This window comes from Globicephala melas, chromosome 20 (assembly GCF_963455315.2).
Source record: "Globicephala melas chromosome 20, mGloMel1.2, whole genome shotgun sequence".
In the NCBI taxonomy this organism is placed as follows: domain Eukaryota; kingdom Metazoa; phylum Chordata; class Mammalia; order Artiodactyla; family Delphinidae; genus Globicephala; species Globicephala melas.
In genome coordinates this window covers 51,142,303-51,163,337 of record NC_083333.1, presented here as the reverse complement: position 1 = coordinate 51,163,337, position 21,035 = coordinate 51,142,303, and the positions used below count along the sequence as shown (strand labels likewise).

General features: G+C 49.0%; 1 protein-coding gene across 2 annotated transcripts; it reads left to right on the top strand.

Moving 5' to 3' along the window:
* The first annotated feature begins 1,238 nt into the window (after positions 1 to 1,238).
* On the top strand, positions 1,239 to 21,035 carry LPO (lactoperoxidase). 2 transcript variants are annotated; one of them, XM_030881600.2, is made up of 12 exons: positions 1,239 to 1,314; positions 2,546 to 2,633; positions 7,038 to 7,198; positions 8,521 to 8,638; positions 9,081 to 9,210; positions 9,961 to 10,167; positions 11,392 to 11,716; positions 13,571 to 13,731; positions 17,978 to 18,230; positions 19,079 to 19,252; positions 20,024 to 20,261; positions 20,448 to 21,035. In XM_030881600.2, exons 1-12 carry the CDS (start codon positions 1,239 to 1,241, stop codon positions 20,653 to 20,655), a joined length of 2,139 nt encoding a protein of 712 aa, XP_030737460.1. In that variant the 3' UTR covers positions 20,656 to 21,035. The 2 variants fall into 2 exon arrangements, with proteins under 2 accessions (XP_030737460.1, XP_030737462.1); XM_030881602.2 differs by lacking the exons at positions 2,546 to 2,633; positions 7,038 to 7,198.

The following is a 21,035-nucleotide window of genomic DNA, read 5'->3' as shown; positions in this document are numbered from 1 at the left end:
TTGGTTTGTTTGTTTTTTCTACAGTTAGCTTACAAGCAGTACATTCAACAAGATAAAAATTATTAGGGGGATCATCAAAGGTCAGAGGAAAAGATTGGGGGAGTGCAAGGGAAGCTGAAATTACCTGTCCAGGTACACAGTTGTCCTTTTCTGGAGAGTATCTGGAAGACCTCCTGGGTGGTCTCTTGGGCAAAACTCTAGAACCACGATTTCTCTTAGGGAGCTTTGAGTAGAGACAGAGGGGGCAGCCAATCTGAGGACGTTTCTGGGGTCCAACCAGTGAATGCACACTATGGGGAGAGCCTGTGCCCTCTCGTGAAGAACATGGTCTAGACGCATGATCCTTCCATCTGTACAGCATGGGTGCCTCCTGGGCTGGAGCTAGAATCTCCTCAAAAGACATTTTGGGTCTATCCCACCAATCCTAATGGACGCTCTGAGCTCCAAGGCCCCTCGTCAGCAAACAAAGTTGCACAATTTTAATCTGATGATTTAGGTTCAGAGTTAAAGCTCATGATGAAGGCATTGATCCAAGAGCAGGAATCTCTTCAGGCAACCTGGAACACAGCTGTGAGCTCTGGAGAGCTCTGAGCTTCGCCACAATTTTCATTCGTGTTTTCCCATCATGTCGACTCTTTGAGGGAGGGTGGCGTTCCTTGCCAGTTCCCATAGGAGGAACTGAGTGTCTGCTTCTCAGGCACACTCCCCTGGTGCTGGGCCAGAGGAGGATGGCGTTCAGGGAGCAATACATCCTGAGGGGAAAAAAGGAAGAGGAACTCCAAAGTTGTGTTTTGGGTTTGGTAAGAGCATTTGTCACCGGTGACAAGACAGGTACAGGAAGTTGGGTCACGGGGTGTCAAGGCAGAATCAGACATCCTGGATCACTTGGTCCAACCCTCTCACTCAATCAGGCCGGGGGCCCAGAGATGTCAAGTAACCTGCTCAGTGTCACAGAGCTAGTTAGGGCAAATGCATAACTACAACTCAGGACCTTCTGACCACAAATCCTGTGTTCTTTCCCTTCCACCACTGCCTCTTTCCATCTTCCAGGACCTACCATGGGCCTGCACATATGGTAGATGCCTAGTTAGTTACTGTGGTTTCCCCTCCTCTGTTCTAATGTTAGGGTGTCTCATGTTCTCTGGGCTTTCTCTGCTTTACCACCCCCTTTCTGTGATTCAGTCCTACCCACGGGGACTCTACAAGGCTCACATCCTGATCCGGGTCTCATTTCAGCGATGAGGGTCCTCTTCCATCTCCCAGTCCTTTTGGCTTCCCTGAGCTTGTTCCAGGTTGCAGAATCTGACACAAATGGTAAGTACCACCTTGTATTGTGTTTCCTGGGGCTGCTGTAACAAAGGACCACAAACTGGGCGGCTTAAGACAACAGGAATTTACTCTCCTACAGTCCAGGAGGCTGGAATTCCTAAATCAAGGTGTTGGCTGGGTCATGCTCCTCTGAAGGCTCTAGGGGAGAATCATTCCTTGCCCCTTGCAGCCTCCGGTAGCTCCCAGAAATCCTTGGCTTATACGTGCGTCACTCCAACCTGCCTCCATCTTCACGTGGCCCTCTTCTCTGTGGTGTCCTCTGTGTGTCCTCTCCTCTTGTTATAAGACCACGAGTCATTGGATTTAGAGCCCACTCTCATCCTGTACCTGTATGACTTCTTCCTAATTAGCTACATCTGCGAAGACCCTATTTCCAAATAAGGTCACATTCTCAGGTGGTAGCTGGACAAGTTTTTTGGAGGGACACTATTTAAGCCACTACACTCCCCTTGTTCAAAGACTGCATCCTCATCCCCCCACCATTCCAGACCCCAATTCGAGTAAAAGAGGGAACCCCACCTCCACTCTACACCATCCCCTTCCCTACCTCAGGGTCCTTGTGATCAGCGAAGCCTTCTGAGGGACTTGTTTTCAGATCCACTTCACCAAGAACCAAAAAAAATCCCCACAGCCCAGAGCCCAGAGCCAACCTGAGTGGTCACACGCCTTCTTAATCCCTTCACTGGGTCCAGTCAGGCCTCTGTATCCACAGGTTCTGCATCAACAGATTCAACAAGGAGTGGATTGAAAATATTTTTTTTAAAAGATTCCAGAAAGCTCCCCGGCTCCCCCCCCCCAAAAAAAACCCACTCTGGTAACTATTTATATGGCATTTACATTGCATTAAGTATTATAAGTAATCTAGAGGCGATTCCAAGTATACAGAAAGATGCACATAGGTTATATCCAAATACTATGCCCTTTTACATAAGGGCCTTGAGCATCCTGGGGGGTCCTGGAACCAATCCCCTGTGGATACTGAGGGACGAATGTATTCTACTGGACTCCTAAAGAGTGATATTGACACCTTACTGAGGACCAGAGAGTATTCTTCCCATTCTGGGCTTTTCCTCCTGTCGAATGTTTCCTAATCTTGATCTTCTGCCTGCTCAGGTTTGAGTGGTGGGGATAATGGTGGAGAAAGAGGGAGACAGAGCAAAGGGCTCCTCCAAAGAGTGGTGTCTGATACCCTGCTCCTTGCTTCTCCCCCTCCAAGAGCAGGCCACCCCCACCTTCACCATCTCTGATGCTGTGAGTCAGGTCAAGATCCAGGTCAACAAGGCCTTCCTGGACTCCCGGACCAGGTAGGTGAGACACACATACCACATGCTTCTCTTCCTAGGCTGACGAGTGCATCTAGGCCAGTCCTGACGAGCCAATGAGCCAGAGCAATTTTATAACCTGCCCTTCCACTCCCAGCCCCTGCCCACCTGCGAGTATGGGGCGAGTATGAGTAAAAGCCAACAATTGCTAAAATCCTCAGCCTCTAACTTACCTTGAAGGGGATGTCTCATCTGATCCTATAAGCACTTTCTTCCACGTGGCTAAGTGATTCCTTAGGTCATGCATTGCAGACTCTCAGAAAGCCTGTCCCTAGAAGTTCTCCGTTCATTCAACATGTCTTAGGTCAGGTCCCTTTGAGGCAGAACCTGAGACCTGGATTCACATGCGGGTGGCTTACTGGGGAGCGCTCTCACGAAAGCTGTAGCGGAGTGAGGGAGTGAGGCCAGGTAGGTAAAAAGAGGGGGTTAAGCAGGGATGTGGTTTAAGGTCTAGCCCCAGCTGACCCCACAGGGAGATCCGGAGTGTAGGCTGCACCTCAGAGTCTATCCTACCCCAAGCGAGAGAGCAGACCTTTCACTTGCCAAAAGGGTCCTTGATGTCAGCCAGATGTGCTGCAAGCTTGGCACTGGGAGCGGGGGGGGGGGGGCGCAGTGTAGCACACTGTGTGACTCCCAGGCACCTCCAGCCAGGAAGCCACCCTGACTCAGAAGCAATTGCCAGGACAGGTACGGGAGTGAGCCGTCAGAGGCTAGGGTAGGGGCACGCCAAAGCTATAAATGGGCCCAAATGAACTTGAGAAACGTGCAGGACACCAGCAGAGTCAGCCACCTCCCGACCATGTGTAGGGCCTGGGTTTCCTGAAATAAGCAATGCAGACTGGGTCCCTGCCCTCAGGAAGCCCATGCTGGAGCTAGAGAGGCAGGAAAACAAGAGTAACCACTTTACTGAGCAGAAAACAACCTCACTCGTTCCCCTTGCTGCCCCTTTACTGGGCTTGGGGTTTCATTCCTCCCTGGCCCTTGCATAAACTCTCAAGAGGTCCCATAACTTTTTTGCTGACTTTTAGATGACAAGATGTGCTCTGATCACTTCTAGTCCTTTCAGGAACTCAAATGTCAGCAGAAGAAGACAAAGCCCAGAGCCTCTCACTTTCCTCCCCTCGGAGCTGCTTTAGGCTTTCATAGTGAGAGGAGGGTGCATGGTCCGCCCGTCCCTCCTTCCCGAGCTTCTCCTCATCCCCCAGCCCAGGACTGTCCCTCTTAGGGGTCAAGCTGGGGGAGGTAGGAGAGATACAGGATGGCAAAGTCTAAGTCGCCTGGACAGCTTAGTGCCTGGGTGTTAGGGGTTGGGTCAGAAGCTCCTTCCCTCCTTGGGCGCTTTTCGGCTCTCAGAGATTCTGCTGCCAGCTCTCTGACCCAGAGAAGTTTCTGACCAGTAGCTCACAGCTCCACCCCTCAGCCCTGGAGCTTGCGGCTCCCTCCGTCACCCCTCCTCACACCATCTTGGGCCAGGTCCCCTTTAAAGATGCCGCAGAAGACTAAAAGTTTTGCTCTGCTGCTAGAGGATGTGCCGATTTGGGGCCGAGGGCTGCCCTGTCTGGCTTACTCTGCTGTTAGGTGCACAGCACGAGCCACGTCTGCTTTTCTTGTTCTCTTTGGGCTCTTTGGGCAGGAGTCAACCCCCAGCCATAGCTCCAGGACACACAGCAGGGCCCTCCTCTCAAGGCCCTTGTCACTAGATTGAGCGCCAGGAAGAAGCCCCACAGTGGCAGGAGTGAACTGCCTGGTGTTTCAGCAACTACCTCCAGACGAACATTCTCTCTCCCTCCTTAATGTCAATCCTTTTATAGCCCAAGGTCGGGGTAGAATAAAAGCCTCACGATTGGTTTTCATCACCTCCTCTGCAAGTCATGCTGCCCAGGACGACCCAGCCCTGCCTTGGAACTCATCCCCACCGATTAGTTCACAAGCACACACACAATCCAGCGACTCACAGTCTGTGATACGGAAAATGAAGGAAATAAACAGGGCAGTGGCTGCTACTCTAGGCGCAGGGAGCAGGGAAGCCTGACGGAGGATGAGAAGGAGCCAGCCATGTAGAAAGCCAGGGTCTGGGAGCAGCAAAGGCAAAGGTCCTGAGGCAGGAAAGAGCTTAGGGTGCTCAGGAAACAGAAAGAGGGCCCACGCTGGTGGCAGCAGTAGGAAAAGAGGACACACGGGTGGAGCCTGAGGGCCAGATAGTCAGAGGCACAGCAGTGGCTGACAGTGGCTGGGGGAGAAGGGGAGGGATTGGGCTGGCTGTTCATGGGTGTGGGGTCTCCTTGGAGGGTGATGAAAATGTTTGGGAACTAGATAGAGGCAAAGATCCCACAACGTCACGAGCACGTACACAGTAAGCTTGTGGATTCATGCACGTCACAGGGAGAGCCAAGAAAGTGCTTCAGGCAGAGTGGCCTGGTCCGCTTTTCATTCGAAAAAGCGCCTTCCTGCAGCCGGATGGAGAACGGATGGGAGAAGGACAGAAGAGGAGGCGTGAGTCCCATTAGGAGTCTGCTGTGGCCATCCAGATGGGAGAGGCTGGGGGCTAGGACAAGGGGGTAGGCCTGGAGATAGAAACAGAGTTCCTCCAAGGCCCTGCTTGAGCCCGTGGAGCCCGGCCCTGAGGCAGAGCAGGAGGTAAGTCCCTGGCGAGTCAAGGTCAGGCAGGAGACCGCGCAGAACGCTAGCCAGGGGAGAAAGGCAGGAACAGGTAGGGCCTTGCATGGGACCTTTGGGTGGAGCCCTGGGAGGCCCAGCAACACACCTTCTCTCTTGGGTGGGGGGGGGCCCTTTGGGACCCATGATGATGGTGATGGCGCTGATGCTAACACGTGTGAGTGTTTACTCTGTGCCAGAGACAGCTCTCAGCTCTTCACACGCCTTCCTCCCCCAAATCCTAGAAAGTGCTAAATCCAACTATGTGAAGTAGCTGCTTTTGAAGGTCAAAATGATCAAATAACAGGATTACTACCATTGTCCTCATTTTATGGGTAAGGAAATTGGGTACAGAGATGTTGAGTAACTTGCTCGAAGGCACACAGCTACTAAGTGGCCGCAGGAGTCAAACCCAGCCAGCGTGTTCCAAAGGCCCTGATGTAAGTAACACAGTGAGTCCTAGCTCACTCAGAGGTCATGTCTGTAAACCAATCCTGGGGGAACCAGGGTTCAAACTCTAGGTCCGTGCTGTCCAATACAGGAGCCACTGACTACATGTGGCTACGGAGCCCTTGAAATGTGGCTAGTGACACTGAGGAGCTGAGTTTTTAATTGTATTTAATTTTAATGCATTTCCATTTAAACAGCCACATGTGGCTAGCGGTTACCACATTGGACATGCCATGCAGCAGTCTGGGCCACTGGGCCATGAGGTCTCTTGTAACAGCAACAAAAGGCAGTCTGGCTTATCTTCTTGGGTCCTTTCTTACCGAGGTTGGGGGGAGGTTGGAAGGGGTCAGACCTGGTGATTACAGCTCGGTCATCGCCCATTGTCGCCCTTCAGGCTGAGCACGAGGCCCCCTCATGCTTGCAGTAGAATCGATAACCTGATCCACAGGGACAGGCCAGGAGTTACAGCCTGTGACGCATATCCCCAAAGGAGGGTTGCCTTTGTGAGAATTTGAGCCACTTCCAAAATTTCAGTCTTAGAGCCATAAAGATCATCTCATAGGACCCTTCATCTCACACACAAGAAACTGAGGCACAGGAAGGGGGAGAGGGTTCTCATGCAGGGACTTTTCTGACACCACCTTGTCCTTGGTCACCAACTTCTTAGTAGTAGAAAGGTTTTGGGCTTCTCTTTTTATAGATAGGTAATTAAGACAAAGCCCGAACATCTGGCCCAAGAAATGGTCAACAAGAGGCTAGATGCTACAGCCACAACTAAACAAACTCCACACTGACTCTAGGGCCAGATCGGAGGGAGGATGCTTTCATGGGCAGAACTGGGGCCCATGGGCATGTTATTTCCAGAATTCTCGGTGCACGAGGCCAGCTCCACGGTCAGGGGTTCCTCGGTCTGAATCGGTACATCCTGGGACTTAGGTGTTTTCAGGTTCCCCAACTGATTCGGAAGCAGCCAGCACACCTGCAACCCTCTGACTCTAATTCAGGAAGTGCTCATGTCCATCTGTCTGCCTTCCTTGAGAACCAGACTTAACGAAGCTTAAAGACACACTGTAGCTTCCTCCTCCCAGAGGAGATTTCCCAGAGGCATCAGAGGAGAGCTAAGAAAAGACCCTGAGAGCACAGGAGTGGGGGTCTCCTGCATGCTGCCCACACCCCCGCGGCTCTGCTGTACACACACAGCACCTCACACCCCTCACACCTCACACTACAGGGTCGGAGCCGAGGGCCCGGTCATGACTCCCACGTTGCTCTCCATTGTAGGCTGAAGACGGCCATGAGCTCTGAGGCACCCACCACCCGACAGCTCTCCAAATACCTCAAGCACGCCAAGGGCTGGACCCGCATGGCCATCCGCCATGGGCAGGTGTGGGAGGAGTCCTTAAAGAGACTGAGGCAGAAAGTGACCCTGACCAACATCACAGGTACAGAAAACCCACCAGCCCTCTGATGGCAGGAAGGGGTCATCTCTCCGCAGGAGAGAACACAAGCCACCAAAAGCCACAGTTCCTACTGGGAGCCATGTCCTCTCTCTCCATCAGAATCATGGACTGCAGAGCAAGGAGGGGCTGGGCGGACATTGAGCATTGGCCAGGCCAATGCTCCTTTTGCAGAGAAAGGAACTTGGGCCCAGCAAGGTCACACTGCCAACTCCAAATGAGGGGACATTTGTGCCTTTTGTTATAACACCATCTGTAAGGCCTCTGTCCAGAGGAAGGACTAAAGTTAATAAACACAGGCTCCCTGTCCCAAGCCACAGTGTCACCACTTCCGCCTGTGGACGGGACATTTCAGCCACCTGTGTCAGGGGGGATTTACTGGGATTACGTCACAGGTGATGAGCTGTCTCTTCTGTTCTCGGTACCGTGGAGCTGAAACAATGAGTCGATGGATTGATCGTAACCTCCTCCACCCCTCCACCCCACCCCCTACCAAATGTCACTGTTCACGGTGGGTCACGGAGGAAGGGGATTGGTCTTGACAGGAGGAAGAGGCTGCAGGTTCCCCCTGGGAAAACCTCAAGCGGGGGAAGATAGCTAGCCTAGGACTTGGGCAAATTCCAAAGTTCCAAAAGGAGGAAACCAGGACAAGGGAGGGAGAAGTAGGGAGCACTTTGGGCTCTGAGACTCAAAAGGTGCTGGGGCTTGAACCTCAGCTCCTGCCAACTTCCGCAGGTGAGTCCCCGAAGAAGGCCCCCAGAGCCGGATTCCCTTCAGGCTGCATTAGGACCCATTCTGTGCCCACGTGGAGGTCTCTGATGCCTGAAGCTCCCCGCTCTGTTACTCCCGCCGAGATCACAGCGCCCCTCACGTAAAAATGCCCCGTCCCTTCCCAACATCTTTCCTATCTAGATTCCTGCGTGCTTGGGACCTTAGACGTCAGTGGAGCTTTAGAAGAAAAGCAATCTTCTCAAACTAACTCATACTAACATGTACCTAACCTCTCAGGGGTATTGTTCTAAAAGAAAGATCTGTTGATTCAAAGGGTCTGATAGACAAAGAACTACTAACAATTCTGGAGACCGTTACTATCTGTGTGGTCTTGGGCAAGTCTCGTTCTCTCATAAAATGAGAATTTAAATTCTTACCTTAATGAGTTGTCAGGATTCAATGAGAAACCCCCTGAGAAATGCTTACTTAGAACGTAAAATGTATTCCCCAAAAAATCAGGTTCAAAAAATGAACCTCCCCTCAGGGCCTCGGAATGGAGAAAGAACTCAGCCCTTTTGGCGTCCCTTCTCTTTCAGACCTTAGCCTGGACTTCACTGCACTCTCTCAGGAGGTGGGCTGTGGTGTCCCAGTTCCTTTGGTGAAATGTGATGAGAACAGCCCTTACCGCACCATCACGGGAGACTGTAATAACAGGTGAGTGGCCAGTAGGTGGGTTTAGGAGGCAGGTTCTCCCAATCACCACAGCCAACCCATCTGTCCAGCCCACCTGCCCTGCTCAGCCCAGCCAGGGGTTTTGTCCCTTGGGCATTACAGGCTTAACTCCCACCGCCTTACCCTTCTGGACTAGCGTCCCACTAGAATCTGTTCTGTTGGAACCCCGCTAACTTCTCCACCTTCTAAAGAGACCACTGTATCCCACTGGAAGGAGCACCTTTCCCCAGGGCAGAGGAGCCCCGCGCCTTCGGAGGTGGCAGTAGTTCCAACACCCCACATTTGAGAGGCCCCTCCTCCGCGCCCCCTTTCCCTTGGGCAGAAGCTCCGGGTCCTTCCCCAGGGGATCCCCGTGGGGTTTGCGGAGAAGCGGACCCCGGAGCGAACCCGCCGCCTAGGCTGAGGGCCGGTCTTGCTGTTTCAGGAGGAACCCCGCGCTGGGCGCGTCCAACAGGGCGCTGGCGCGCTGGCTGCCGGCGGAGTACGAGGACGGGCTCTCCCTGCCCTTCGGCTGGACGCCGAGGAAGAAGCGGAACGGCTTCCCTGTCCCGTTGGTGAGGGCGGACACGGGGTGGGGGCGAGCCCCGAGCAGGCGGGTGAATGATGGGAGTCAGAGGGGAAAGGATGCCCTCCCACAAACACACAAGGAAAGGAAGAAGAAATAGGTGGGAGGACAGACGCGCGGTAGAACCGCATCCGGAGAGCGAGATGGAGATTTGGACTTCCTCCCTGGTGGTGTTCCGGAAAATGCCACTAGAGAGCAGCAGAGTCCGGGTCCCGGAGCCCAGCCACGGGATGGTCACGTCCCAGCTGCCGTCAGGCCAAGTATCCTGGGGTCTCCCAGGCAGATGGCTTCCCTGCCCCGTCCTGTTCGCGCTTGCCCTGCCCCAGCCCCTGGAGTGCATCAGCTGGTGCTTGCCGGGACGTCCTATCTGTTGGCCTCATCTGAGCTGGCGGGCCCTCCCCAGAGCCCCTCTTCTATTCCCAGACACCTGGCACCTCCGTGGCACTTACTTCAGGGACAGCCTGTCTTTGTGTTCCCTCTCTGAGTGGAAGGAGCACTGGCCTTGAAGCCAGCACGTCATACAGACCTGGCCCCTTGTAGCGGCAGGACCTTGGTGAGTTGACCTCACCTGTCTAGTCCTCAGTCTCCTCATCTACAAAATGGGGGTAATGCCACGTACCTCACAAGCTTGTCATGGGGATGAAGTGCACCCGTTACATCACAGGTACTCTATAAACTGCAGTTGAATCTGAATCCTCAAAGCACCTTTTCCTCCCTGTCCTTCTCTCTCCACCTGTAGGCCCGTGAGGTATCCAACAAGATTGTAGGCTACCTAAATGAAGAGGGTGTTCTGGACCCAAACAGGTCCCTGCTCTTGATGCAGTGGGGTCAAATTGTGGACCACGACCTGGATTTTGCCCCCGACACGGAACTGGAGAGCAGCGAGTACTCCAAAGTACAGTGTGATGAGCACTGTATCCAGGGAGACAACTGTTTCCCCATCATGGTAGGCCCTGCAGCTGCGGGTCCCTGGCAAACCCCTTGCCTCCCTGATGTGGCAGACGTTCCCAGCCTGTCAGCCAGGACCTCCTGGAGATCTTGAATGTTGATTTGACAGCTTCCCAAGCCTCACACGTCTATTCATTCACTCACCCATTTATTTAGCAAATAGACATTACTCATCTACTCTGTGCCAGGCAGTACGCTAAACACTTAGAATTCAAAGGTGAACGAGACACCGTCCCTTCCGTCAAGGACAAAGGACCTGTGTGGGAAATGGACAAGTAATCACTAATGGCAAAATTGGGAAGCTCTGGGGAGTGTTGTCTTCATCCCTGGCCCCGCAGCACTGATGTCACCTGGGGTCTTATTAGACATGCAAAATCTCAAACCTCATCCCAGACATTGGGAAGCAGAATCCACATTTTATGGAATCCCCGGGAGATTCATGTTATAGACAGTGAAATTTGTGGAATGCTACCATAAGTCATCTCAGAGTCGGGAAGGCTACTCCCAGAAGGGATGAGTCAGGGTGAGTGGCAGGCATTTGTGGGAACTTCCAGCAGGAAGGGAAAGGAACTTGCAGTGGTGCACCTGCCTTCTTATTCATGATTTTACAGTTAGAGAATGATTTCTTCACTCAAACAAATCGGGGCTGTGTGTTGTGGTGTAAAGAACATAAGCTGTGAAGTCAGGTCAGCCTAGATCTGAATCCCACATCTTGCCCTTTCAGTTTGTAAGATCTTGGGCAAATGACTTAACCTTTCTGAGCCTCCGTTTTCTCACGTGTAAAATGGGACAGAATTGTCTACCTTACAGGGTTTTATGAGGACCAAAGTGAGATAAAGTATGCATAATGCCAAGCACACGGTAGGTCCAGAAAAAATAAATGGTAGCTGTTGTTAATTATTAACAAACCCTTTCCTGCCTCATGTCCTGCTTCCTTGTGCCGGGATCTCAGGACTCTCTCTCAACCAAAAATTTGGAGGTTTTGCTATGAAAGATTGAATGATTCCCCCTCAGCCCTTTTAGTCAGCAGATGTAGTGACCTTCAGGGAGTTGGGGGCCCAGGATTTATAGCATCAGCAGGAGGCATCTGGAGCCATTGTCTGGTGCCAGGGTCCCAGGAGGGCACCATCAGCATCTTTGCCAGCTGCATCCAGACCTACCCTGGGGAGAGGTTGCCAGCTGTACCACCTCTGCCCAGTCACCCACCCCGATCTCTCTGCAGTTCCCGTGCAACGACCCCAAGGTGAAGACTCAAGGGAAATGCATGCCTTTCTTCCGGGCCGGGTTTGTCTGCCCCACTCCACCTTACCAGTCATTGGCCCGAGAGCAGATCAATGCTCTGACCTCCTTCCTGGACGCCAGTTTAGTGTACAGCCCTGAGCAGAGCCTGGCCAGCCGCCTCCGGGATCTCAGCAGCCCGCTGGGCCTCATGGCCATCAACCAGGAGGCCCAGGACCACGGGCTGGCCTACCCGCCCTTTGACAACAAGAAGCCGAGCCCCTGTGAGTTCATCAACACCACTGCCCGCGTGCCCTGCTTCCTGGCAGGTGAGTCTAGGCTGGCAACAGAGGGGCCAAAGCACAAGGGGATTATCCTGGGGCCTGAGAGCAGAGCAAGGCCAGAAGAGCTTCTCGAGGCCACTGGGCGGCTTCCAGGGAGGGTTTACCATTGCTTCTTCTCATTGTCTCCTGGAAAAACACACACCAAGACACCATTGCCGTGGGCAGTGGTCCAGGACTGGCAGAAGGGCGCAGATGAATACAGAATCTAAGAACATGTGTTCACTGTATAAAAAAAAAAAAAAATTAAGGGAGTCCAGTAAAGCACAAAGAAAATAAGAAAATTCACAAAATCCCACCACTCACAGACAATCACTGTTAGCATTTTAGTGCCTATGTTTCCAGTTCTTTTCTGTCAAACATCTAGTTCTACCTTGTTTTACACAATTGGGGTCATACTAGAAGTAATTCTCTGTCTTCTCATTGTCTGATGTCTTCTCTTAATGTATCACATCTTTAAATATTCTTCTACATCATTATCTTTAATGGCTGCCTGGTATTCCATGACATATATGTATCATAAGGTACTTTATCAACCTTACTTGGAGACATTGGTGTCATTTCTAGTTTTTCTGTGATTTTTGTTTGTGCGTTTTTGTTAAGGTCCTGAGCATCCTTGTTGATGAATTATTGTGCTCATTTTTTTTTTTTTTTTTTTTTTTGCTGTACGCAGGCCTCTCACTGCTGTGGCCTCTCCCGTTGCGGAGCACAGGCTCCGGACGCGCAGGCTCAGCGGCCATGGCTCACGGGCCCAGCCGCTCCGCGGCATGTGGGATCCTCCTGGACCGGGGCACGAACCCGTGTCCCCTGCATCGGCAGGTGGACTCTCAACCACTGCGCCACCAGGGAAGCCCTTGTGCTCATTTTTAATAAGTTACTAAGATAACTTCCTAGAGGAGGACGTTCTAGATTAAGAGGAATGTATATTTTTAAGGCTTTCTATAAACTTCTATAAACACAAAGTCCCCACTCCATGTATCCTGTATGCAGACAAAGCCCTCCAGTTCTCTTCATTCCGGGGGCTCATGCCCTCCTGGTGTTCTCTGCCTGTGGCTTCTGGAGGCCTTCTCTCTTCCAAAAACCCACTCTCCCAGGACAAACCCCCAGCCCACCCAGACATGGCAGAAGACCCAGATCTCTTGGTAGAGCTCTTGGATTCTGTGTCCATACACATCTCGCATCAGTCCAGACACAAAATTAAGCCCTTCCTGTTTTCCATTAAAATATCCAGTAAGACCAAGCATTCATGAATTTAATAGACTTTCCTGAAGATTAGAGGACACAAGAAGTCCCCTTATGAAACAGCTGGTCTTTTACCACCTATACGACCCTCTCTTCCCAATAGCCCCCATCTCTAGATTCTTCTCCCTTATTACACAGAGGAATTCAACCCTACCCAATCTCTTACCCTCAAACTTGCATTCCTAAAACCATCCAAATTGCTCCGCACAATAAAAAGCCCCTCGTTTATTTGTAGGTCCTGTCTTAGAAGGTAGTTGGGATTTAATTAGCAAAATTTTACTTTTTAATGTCACCTGTATGTAGTCTTTCTTTACCACAGTCTTGTGGGTTCGACCTTATTATCCCCATTTTCACAGACATGAAGACTGAGGCTTAGAAATGTTAAGTAACTTGTCCAAAGTCACAGAACTAAAAAGTGTGTGTGGAGAGCTGGGATTCAAATCTATGAATCGCAACCCCGATCTCTTTCCACCTTAAACTAACTGGAAGGAGGGGCTTAGGAGAGCTTCCCTCTGGGACACCACATTTATTCTTTGTGCAGGTTACTGGGTTCTGGGGCTGCTCAGGGGGGACCCACCCTTCTGCCTTCTGGGCTTTCAGGAGATTCCCGAGCCTCGGAGCAGATCCTGCTGGCCGTTTCCCACACCCTCCTTCTCCGAGAGCACAACCGGCTGGCCAGAGAACTAAAGAGACTCAACCCTCATTGGGATGGAGAGAAGCTCTACCAGGAAGCCCGGAAAATCCTAGGAGCCTTCATACAGGTAAGAGGCTCAGGAGAACTGCCTCACGTGCCAGCCTCGCTTCTGCTCCTGGCTCTGCCCTCTGCCCGTGGCCACGCATCCAGTGACCTCCTCGGCTTTCCCCCTTCCTCTCCTCTGCTGCTTCTTTCCCACTGTCTCATTCTTTTAAACCCTCTCTTTTGTTTCTTCAGCTTCTCGGCCCCAAAATGAATCCCTGGATTCAGGGTGTTGGAGAGTCATTCATATGTCAGTCACTCAGTATGCCCGCCCAGGGGCCATCACTGGGACCACAGGCTCCATCACTCCTGGGACTGTTACATCACAGTTATTTTGATTGTTTTGATTGGATTATCTTCTAAAATTTTCCACACCTAAGCCACATGTCACAGGCATAGTCAATTGCTATTGTTGATTGACTAACTAGAAGAGACTTAGAAAAATTGATATGTTGATATTAACCATACACATATTTTTTAAACATTTTATTTAAAAATAATTGTAGATGATCAGGAAGTTGTATCAAAAAGAAAAAAAAAGCACATGCACCTAGTCTCCCCCAGTGCTAACAGTTTGCATAACTATGGTACAATATCAAAAGCCAGAAGTTAACATAGATACGAACCATAAAGTTTCTTCAGATTTCACCAGTTATAAGTGCAGTCAATTCATGTGGGGTGTGTGTGTGTGTGTAGCTCCATGTAAGTGTATCACATATGTAGTTTCATGTAACCACCACCACAATAACGACACTTACCTCTACCATCACCACAGACTCCCTTGTGCTACCTTTTTATAGCCACATCCACCCTCCCCCTTCCCACATCCCTAACCCCCGGCAACCACTAATCTGTTCTCCATCTGTACAGTTATGTTATTTCATGAGTATTATATAAATGAAATCATGCAGTATGTATTCTTTTGAGACTGGCTTTTTACTTGCAGCATAATTTCCTTGAGGTTCATCCAACTTGTTACATACATCAATTGTTCATTTCTTTTTGTTGTTGAGTAGTATTCCATGTTTTGTTTAACCGTTCATCTATTGAATGACATTTGCATAGCTTCCAATTTGGGGCTATTATGAGTAAAGCTGCTATGAGCATTCGTGGATAAGTTTCTGCATGAAAATAGGTTTTTATTTCTCTGGGATATATGCCCGAGAGTGCAATTGCTGGGTTATACGCTAAGTCCATTTTTAGTTTTAAAAGGAACTGCCAAAGTATTTTTCAGAGCGGCTGTACTGTTTTTTACATTCCCACCAGCAATGTATGAATGATCCAGTTTCTCTGCATCCTGGTCATTATTTGGTGTCATCACTCTTTTTTTTTTTTACCCTTTCTGATAGGTATGTAGTGATATTGCATTGTGGTTTTACTTTGCATTTATCTGATGGCTGATCATATTGAACTTCTTTTCATGTGCTTTTTTGCCATCTGGATATCCTCTTCAATCAAACATCTGTTCATATATTTTGCCCATTTTCAAAATGGATTTTGTCTTTTTGTTGAGTTTTGAGAGTTCTTTATATATTCTAGATATGACTCCTTTGTCAGATATGTGACTGTAAATATTTTCTCCCAGTCTGTACTTTGTCTTTTCATTTTCTTAATAGGGTCTTTTGCAGAGTAAGAGTTTTTAATTTTGATGAGGCCAAATTTATCAGTTTTTTCCTTTCATAGATTGTGTTTTGGTGTCAAGTTTCAATTCTTTCCCTAGTCTTAGGTCCCAGAGATTTTTCTCCTGGTTTTATTTTTCTAGACATTTTATAGTTTTATCTTTTACATTTAAGTCCATGATCCATTTGAGGTTAATTTTTGTATAAAGCATAAGATTTAGGTCAGGGTTCATTTGGGGTGGGGGGTATGGTTGTCTAATTGCTCCAGCACCACTTACTGAAAGGCTATCTTTCTCCTTTTGAACTGCTTTTGCTCCATTGTCAAAAATTATTTGGGCATTATGTGGCAGCCTGGATGGGAGGGAAGTCCGGGGAAGAATGGATACATGTATATGTATGGCTGAGTCACTTTGCTGTGCACCTGAAACTATCACAACATTGTTAATCGGCTATACTCCAATATAAAATAAAAAGTGTAAAAAAAACTTATTTGGGCATATTTATGTCAATCTATTTCTAGGTTGTCCATTATATTCCACTAATCTATGTGTCTATTCCTACACCAGTACCACAGTGTTTAATAACTGTAGCTATACAATAAGACAACATTAAGAAGAATGACTCCTCACTTTATTCTTTTTCAAAATTATTTTGGCTATTGTAGGGTCTTTACCTTTCCATATATATTTTAAAACATGCTGATCTATGTCTACAAAGAAATCTTGCTGAGATTTTGATAAGAATTGGATTAAAACTATAGATCAATTTAGGGACAATTGACATCTTTACAATGTTGAGTTTTCCACTATATAAACAGAGTATGTCTCTCCAAGTATTTAGATTTTCTTTGATTTATTTCATCAGCATTTTATAATTTTAATCAGACAGATCCTATACATGCTTATTACATTTATACCTGAGTATTTCATTTCCTTTGGAGGAATTGTAAGTGGTATTACATCTCTTATTTCAGTTTCCACTTATTCATTACCAGTGTATAAAAATATAATTGATTTTTATGTGTTGAGTCTGTATCCTATGACCTGTTGAATGCAATTAGTTCCAGGAGTTCTGTAGATTCCTTGGGATTTTCTACATAGTCATGTCACCTACAAATAATGACAGTTATATTCCTTCTTTTCTAATTTGTATGTTTTTCATTTCTTTTTCTTGCCTTATTACAGTGGCTACAACTTCCAGTACTATAGTGAATAAGAGTGATGAGAGCAGACATTCTTGTCTTCCCAATAGTAAAAGAAAAGCATTCAAGTTTACACCATTAAGTATAGTTAGTTGTGATTTTTTTTGGTAAATGCTCTATATGAAGTTGAGGATGTTCTGCTCTATTCCTAGTGTACTGAGAGTTTTTATCATGAATAGATGTGGAATTTTGTCAAATGGTTTTTCTGCATTGATTTAGATAATCATATGACTTTTCTTCTTTAGTTTATTCTGCTTGCTTTAGGTTTACTTTGCTCTTCCTGCTAGTTTATTGAGGTAGGAGCTTAGATTATTGATTTGAGAGCTTTCTTCTTTTCTAACATAAGTATTACAAGTGATATAAATTTCCCTCTTAGCACTGTTAGTTGTATCCCACAAATATTGATATGTTATATTTTCATTTTAATTCACTGTGTATGTTTTGTTGTTGTTGTTTCTTCGTTTCAGACTTCCTCTTTGACCTGTGGGTTATTGAGAAGTATATTGTTTTATTTCTAAGTGTTTAGAGATTTTTCTGCTGCCTTTCTGTTACTGATTTCTAATTTGATTCCATCATGGTCAGAGAATATACTCTTATGATCTCAATTCTTCCAAATTTGTTAAGGTTTATTTTATAACCCTGGTATGGTTATCTTGTTGAATGTTCCATAGGTCCTTAGAAAGTATTTGTATTCTGCTGTTGATGGGTGTAGTGTTACCCAGTACATCATTCTTCTTTCCTTTCTGGAGGTCACATGTCTTACCCCTGTGCATGTGTCTCTCTCATCTTATCAGGACACTAGTCTTTTTGGATTAGGGCTCCACCCTTATGACATCATTTAACCTCAATTACCTCTTTACAGGCCCTATCTTCAAATACAGTCAGATGAGAGGGTTAGAGCTTCAACATATGGATTTGCATCCATAATAAGGCTTCTTGGACTACAAGAAAAAGAAACCCATGCAAGCTAGTTCAGATGTTCAGTACAGGTTCACCCTATACATGTATCAACTGGAAGCTAGTAAGGGTTTCTCCCGGAACCCCCAGGCAGGGAGTGTAGTTGGGCCTCAACTAGGGTGAGAGCCAGAGACTGAAAACCATCTGGAATTAGGGCAGCTACTCTCACTCTGTCTCTCCCTCCTCTCTGCTCCTCTCTTCACTTCTCCACTCTCTTTCTCTGCAGATGGGTTTTCTCTGCTTTTCTGCACATGATAGAAAATGACAACCCATATCACCCCATCTGTCCCCTCAGATAGAGCACCGCCAAAAATAGCTTGAATAGCTATTTCTATTCAAGCTATAATTTCTTGAAGAGCTGCATTTGAAATCTAAGTTCCTGAGAGAGAGAATCTGACTAACCAGCTTAGTCTGGTGCCACAGCTGGGCCCGTCCACTGTGGCCAGAGGTAGGGCTTCTCACACCCTTTTCTCATGACTTGTTTCTCCTTCCAGATTATCACCTTTAGGGACTACCTACCCATTGTGCTAGGTGATGAGATGCAAAAGTGGATCCCTCCATACCAAGGCTATAACGAATCTGTGGATCCCCGAATTTCCAATGTCTTCACCTTCGCCTTCCGCTTTGGCCACTTAGAGGTCCCCTCCACTGTGTTCCGCCTGGATGAGAATTATCAGCCATGGGGTCTGGAAGCAGAGCTCCCCCTGCATACCCTCTTCTTCAACACCTGGAGGATAGTCAAAGATGGTATGTGCTTTCAGGGAAGCACTGTCACTAGGCTGTCTCACTCTGTAGCCTGCTTCTAGGGAAACCTGGCTTGGAAGTCAGACTCCAGGCACTTCCTGTGTGACCCTAGGCAAGTGAATTCACCTCACGGAGCCTCAGTTTCTTCATTTGTAAAATGGGGACAGTAATAATACCTATCTCATAGGATATTAAAAAAATAGAAATATATGTATAAAGTGCCCTACAATGGTTCCTGACACACAGGATGTGGTTATTATTCTTTCTTTCTTCCGCTGGCCTTTAAGATGCCGAGTTTTCCCTGTTCCCTTTCCCTGCCTCAGGTTTCTCTGATCCCTGCAGAAATAATTCCTAGGTCTGGTAAAAAAAAAAAAAAAATTGCTCTTTTCTGCTCTCCTCTATGGCTTTCCACCTACATTAAGTGCCAAAGGTTGAAGCCAGCTCCCCTTTATCCTGAGGTGGGCTGTGTTGAAACTGGCTTTACTTAAGGCCCGACAAGTCAGGGCATTTTCCAGAGATTTCTGACATCTCTTCCCAAGCTGCACAGTTCATTGGGGGAACATATGGAAGTGAAGGAGCCAGCTCTCTGAACTGGAGCTTGAAAGAAACCCTAAGCTTATGCTCATGCCATAGCCCCAGGATGGCAGGTGGTCTGGACTGACCCCCAGCTCCCAGCATACCCTGCGGGCTGCACTGTGCTCTTCTCTCCTCCCCACTTCCAGCCCGAGAGGTGCAGTTGGCCCTTCTTTCACCTGAGAAAGAGAAAATGTCTGGTGGAGGGAGGAGCCAGCAGTGGAAGAATGTCCCCAGCTGCCCCCATCCCCAACATGGCCTCTGGGTCTCCCTTGCAGGTGGAATTGACCCTCTGGTGCGGGGCCTGCTGGCCAAGAAGTCCAAATCGATGAATCAGAATAAAATGATGACGGGCGAGCTGCGCAACAAGCTTTTTCAGCCCACTCACGTGATCCACGGCTTTGACCTGGCTGCCATCAACATACAGCGTTGCCGGGACCATGGGATGCCTGGTGAGTGGGCCTAGGGTCCTGCCAGGCCTGGGAAACTTTTAGCTACTTTCTGGGGTTCCAAGGGACTCTTGTCTGTAGCCCTGAGGAGGTGATCACTTCTAAAACAGAAGGCAGAGATGCCCTTTTTTTTTTTTTGACCGCGCCACGCAGCATGTGGGATCTTAGTTCCCTGACCAGGGATAGAACCCGTGCCCCCTGCAGTGGAAGCACAGAGTCTTAACCACTGGACCTCCATGGAAGTCCAGAGATGCCCATTTTTAAAACTCACTTTGCTCATCTGTGAAATGGAATCTTCCATTCTCCTTAATGCAGAGACCAGAGAACACATCTGGTACTTTCTTTGAGCTCCTCAAATGAAAGAAATCAACAACTGACTTGTAAAACCAGTTTAAAAGTCCAGAAAATATTAAGAAAAGGGTAACAGAGGGAAAACAACGACTATCGGATCTTCCTAAATGTAGTACCTAAGAGCCAGACTGCCTGGGTTCAAATTCCAGCTATGCCCTTTCTACTCATGTGACCTCAGGCAAGTTACTTGACATCTCTGTTCTTCAATTTACGTTTGTGTGTGGTGCTTAGAATAGTTCCTGGACCCATAGTAAGCACCATATAACCTTCTAGCCCCCTCGAAGCTTAAGTGCCACAGTATAAAACAATGGCTCACTGACTCCCCTATCCCAAGGGCTGTGAACACAGACTTTCTGGGGCTGATGGAGCCGGAGCGGGCACTTCTGCAAGGGGGATGAGACAGCTCCAGCCTCTCTGCCCTAGGGTACAACTCCTGGAGAGGCTTCTGTGGCCTCTCACAGCCCCAAACACTGAAGCAGCTGCACGCCGTGCTGAAGAACAAGTTGCTGGCTGAGAAGTTACTGGTTCTCTACGGGACCCCTGACAACATTGACATCTGGATAGGGGCCATCGCTGAGCCCCTGGTAGAGAGGGGCCAGGTGGGGCATCTCCTGGCCTGCATCCTGGGAAGGCAGTTCCAGCAGATCCGTGATGGAGACAGGCAAGTGAGACCTCAGGGGGGAGGGCACGGAGGGCATCCCTTCTCGGAGGTGGGCCGTGGGCGTCCTACAGGAGGACTGACGCCAGACCTTGGCATGTTCCGGTGACCTCCTTCCTTCCCCTCTGGCAGACGGGGGAGGGTCCAACGGCTGGGCTGTATGGAGAGACCCTGCTTCTGTCTCTGCAGGTTCTGGTGGGAGAACCCTGGGGTCTTCACTGAGGAGCAGCGGAACTCTCTACAGAAAATGTCCTTGTCACGCCTTGTCTGTGACAACACCCACGTCACCAAGGTCCCGCTGCACCCCTTCCAAGCCAACAGCTACCCCCAAGGCTTTGTGGATTGCTCAGCCATCGATAAGCTGGACCTCTCACCGTGGGCCTCCGAGGAGAATTAGGGGCCTGGACTCCACGGCCTCACAAACTGTGCAGTAAAGCTCCCCTTGGTCCACGATGCCACCTCAGGCAAGCTCAGTGACCCGGTCCCTTAGAGCGCCATACCTAGTCCCAGCCCTTCCTCCCAGCCGGGTCTCTCTACGCTCCCTGGATGCACACCTCGCTCAAGCCCGAAGCCAGCCCCCTCGGGCTCTCCAGCTCTTCCTCTTGAATCCATCCTCTCTGCCTGTGGAAACCCACCTTTCTGTCAAGACTCCGAGATACTCTCTGAGATACCTTCCAGTCTAGCTTGCCAGACGTCAGCCATTCTCTCCCCTGAAGAAGTCAAGGCCTTTACACCCTTATCTCTCCTCCCCGTGATTGTAAACTCCCCGTGATTATA

What these genes read in the sequence shown, in the direction of transcription:
- LPO (XM_030881600.2), top strand. Translation starts at nt 1,239, where the DNA reads ATGAGGGTCCTCTTCCATCTCCCAGTCCTTTTGGCTTCCCTGAGCTTG. An exon ending in GACCCTGACCAACATCACAG is followed by an intron (nt 7,199 to 8,520) that starts GTACAGAAAACC and finishes CTTCTCTTTCAG; the next exon opens with ACCTTAGCCTGGACTTCACT. An exon ending in CGTGCCCTGCTTCCTGGCAG is followed by an intron (nt 11,717 to 13,570) that starts GTGAGTCTAGGC and finishes CTGGGCTTTCAG; the next exon opens with GAGATTCCCGAGCCTCGGAG.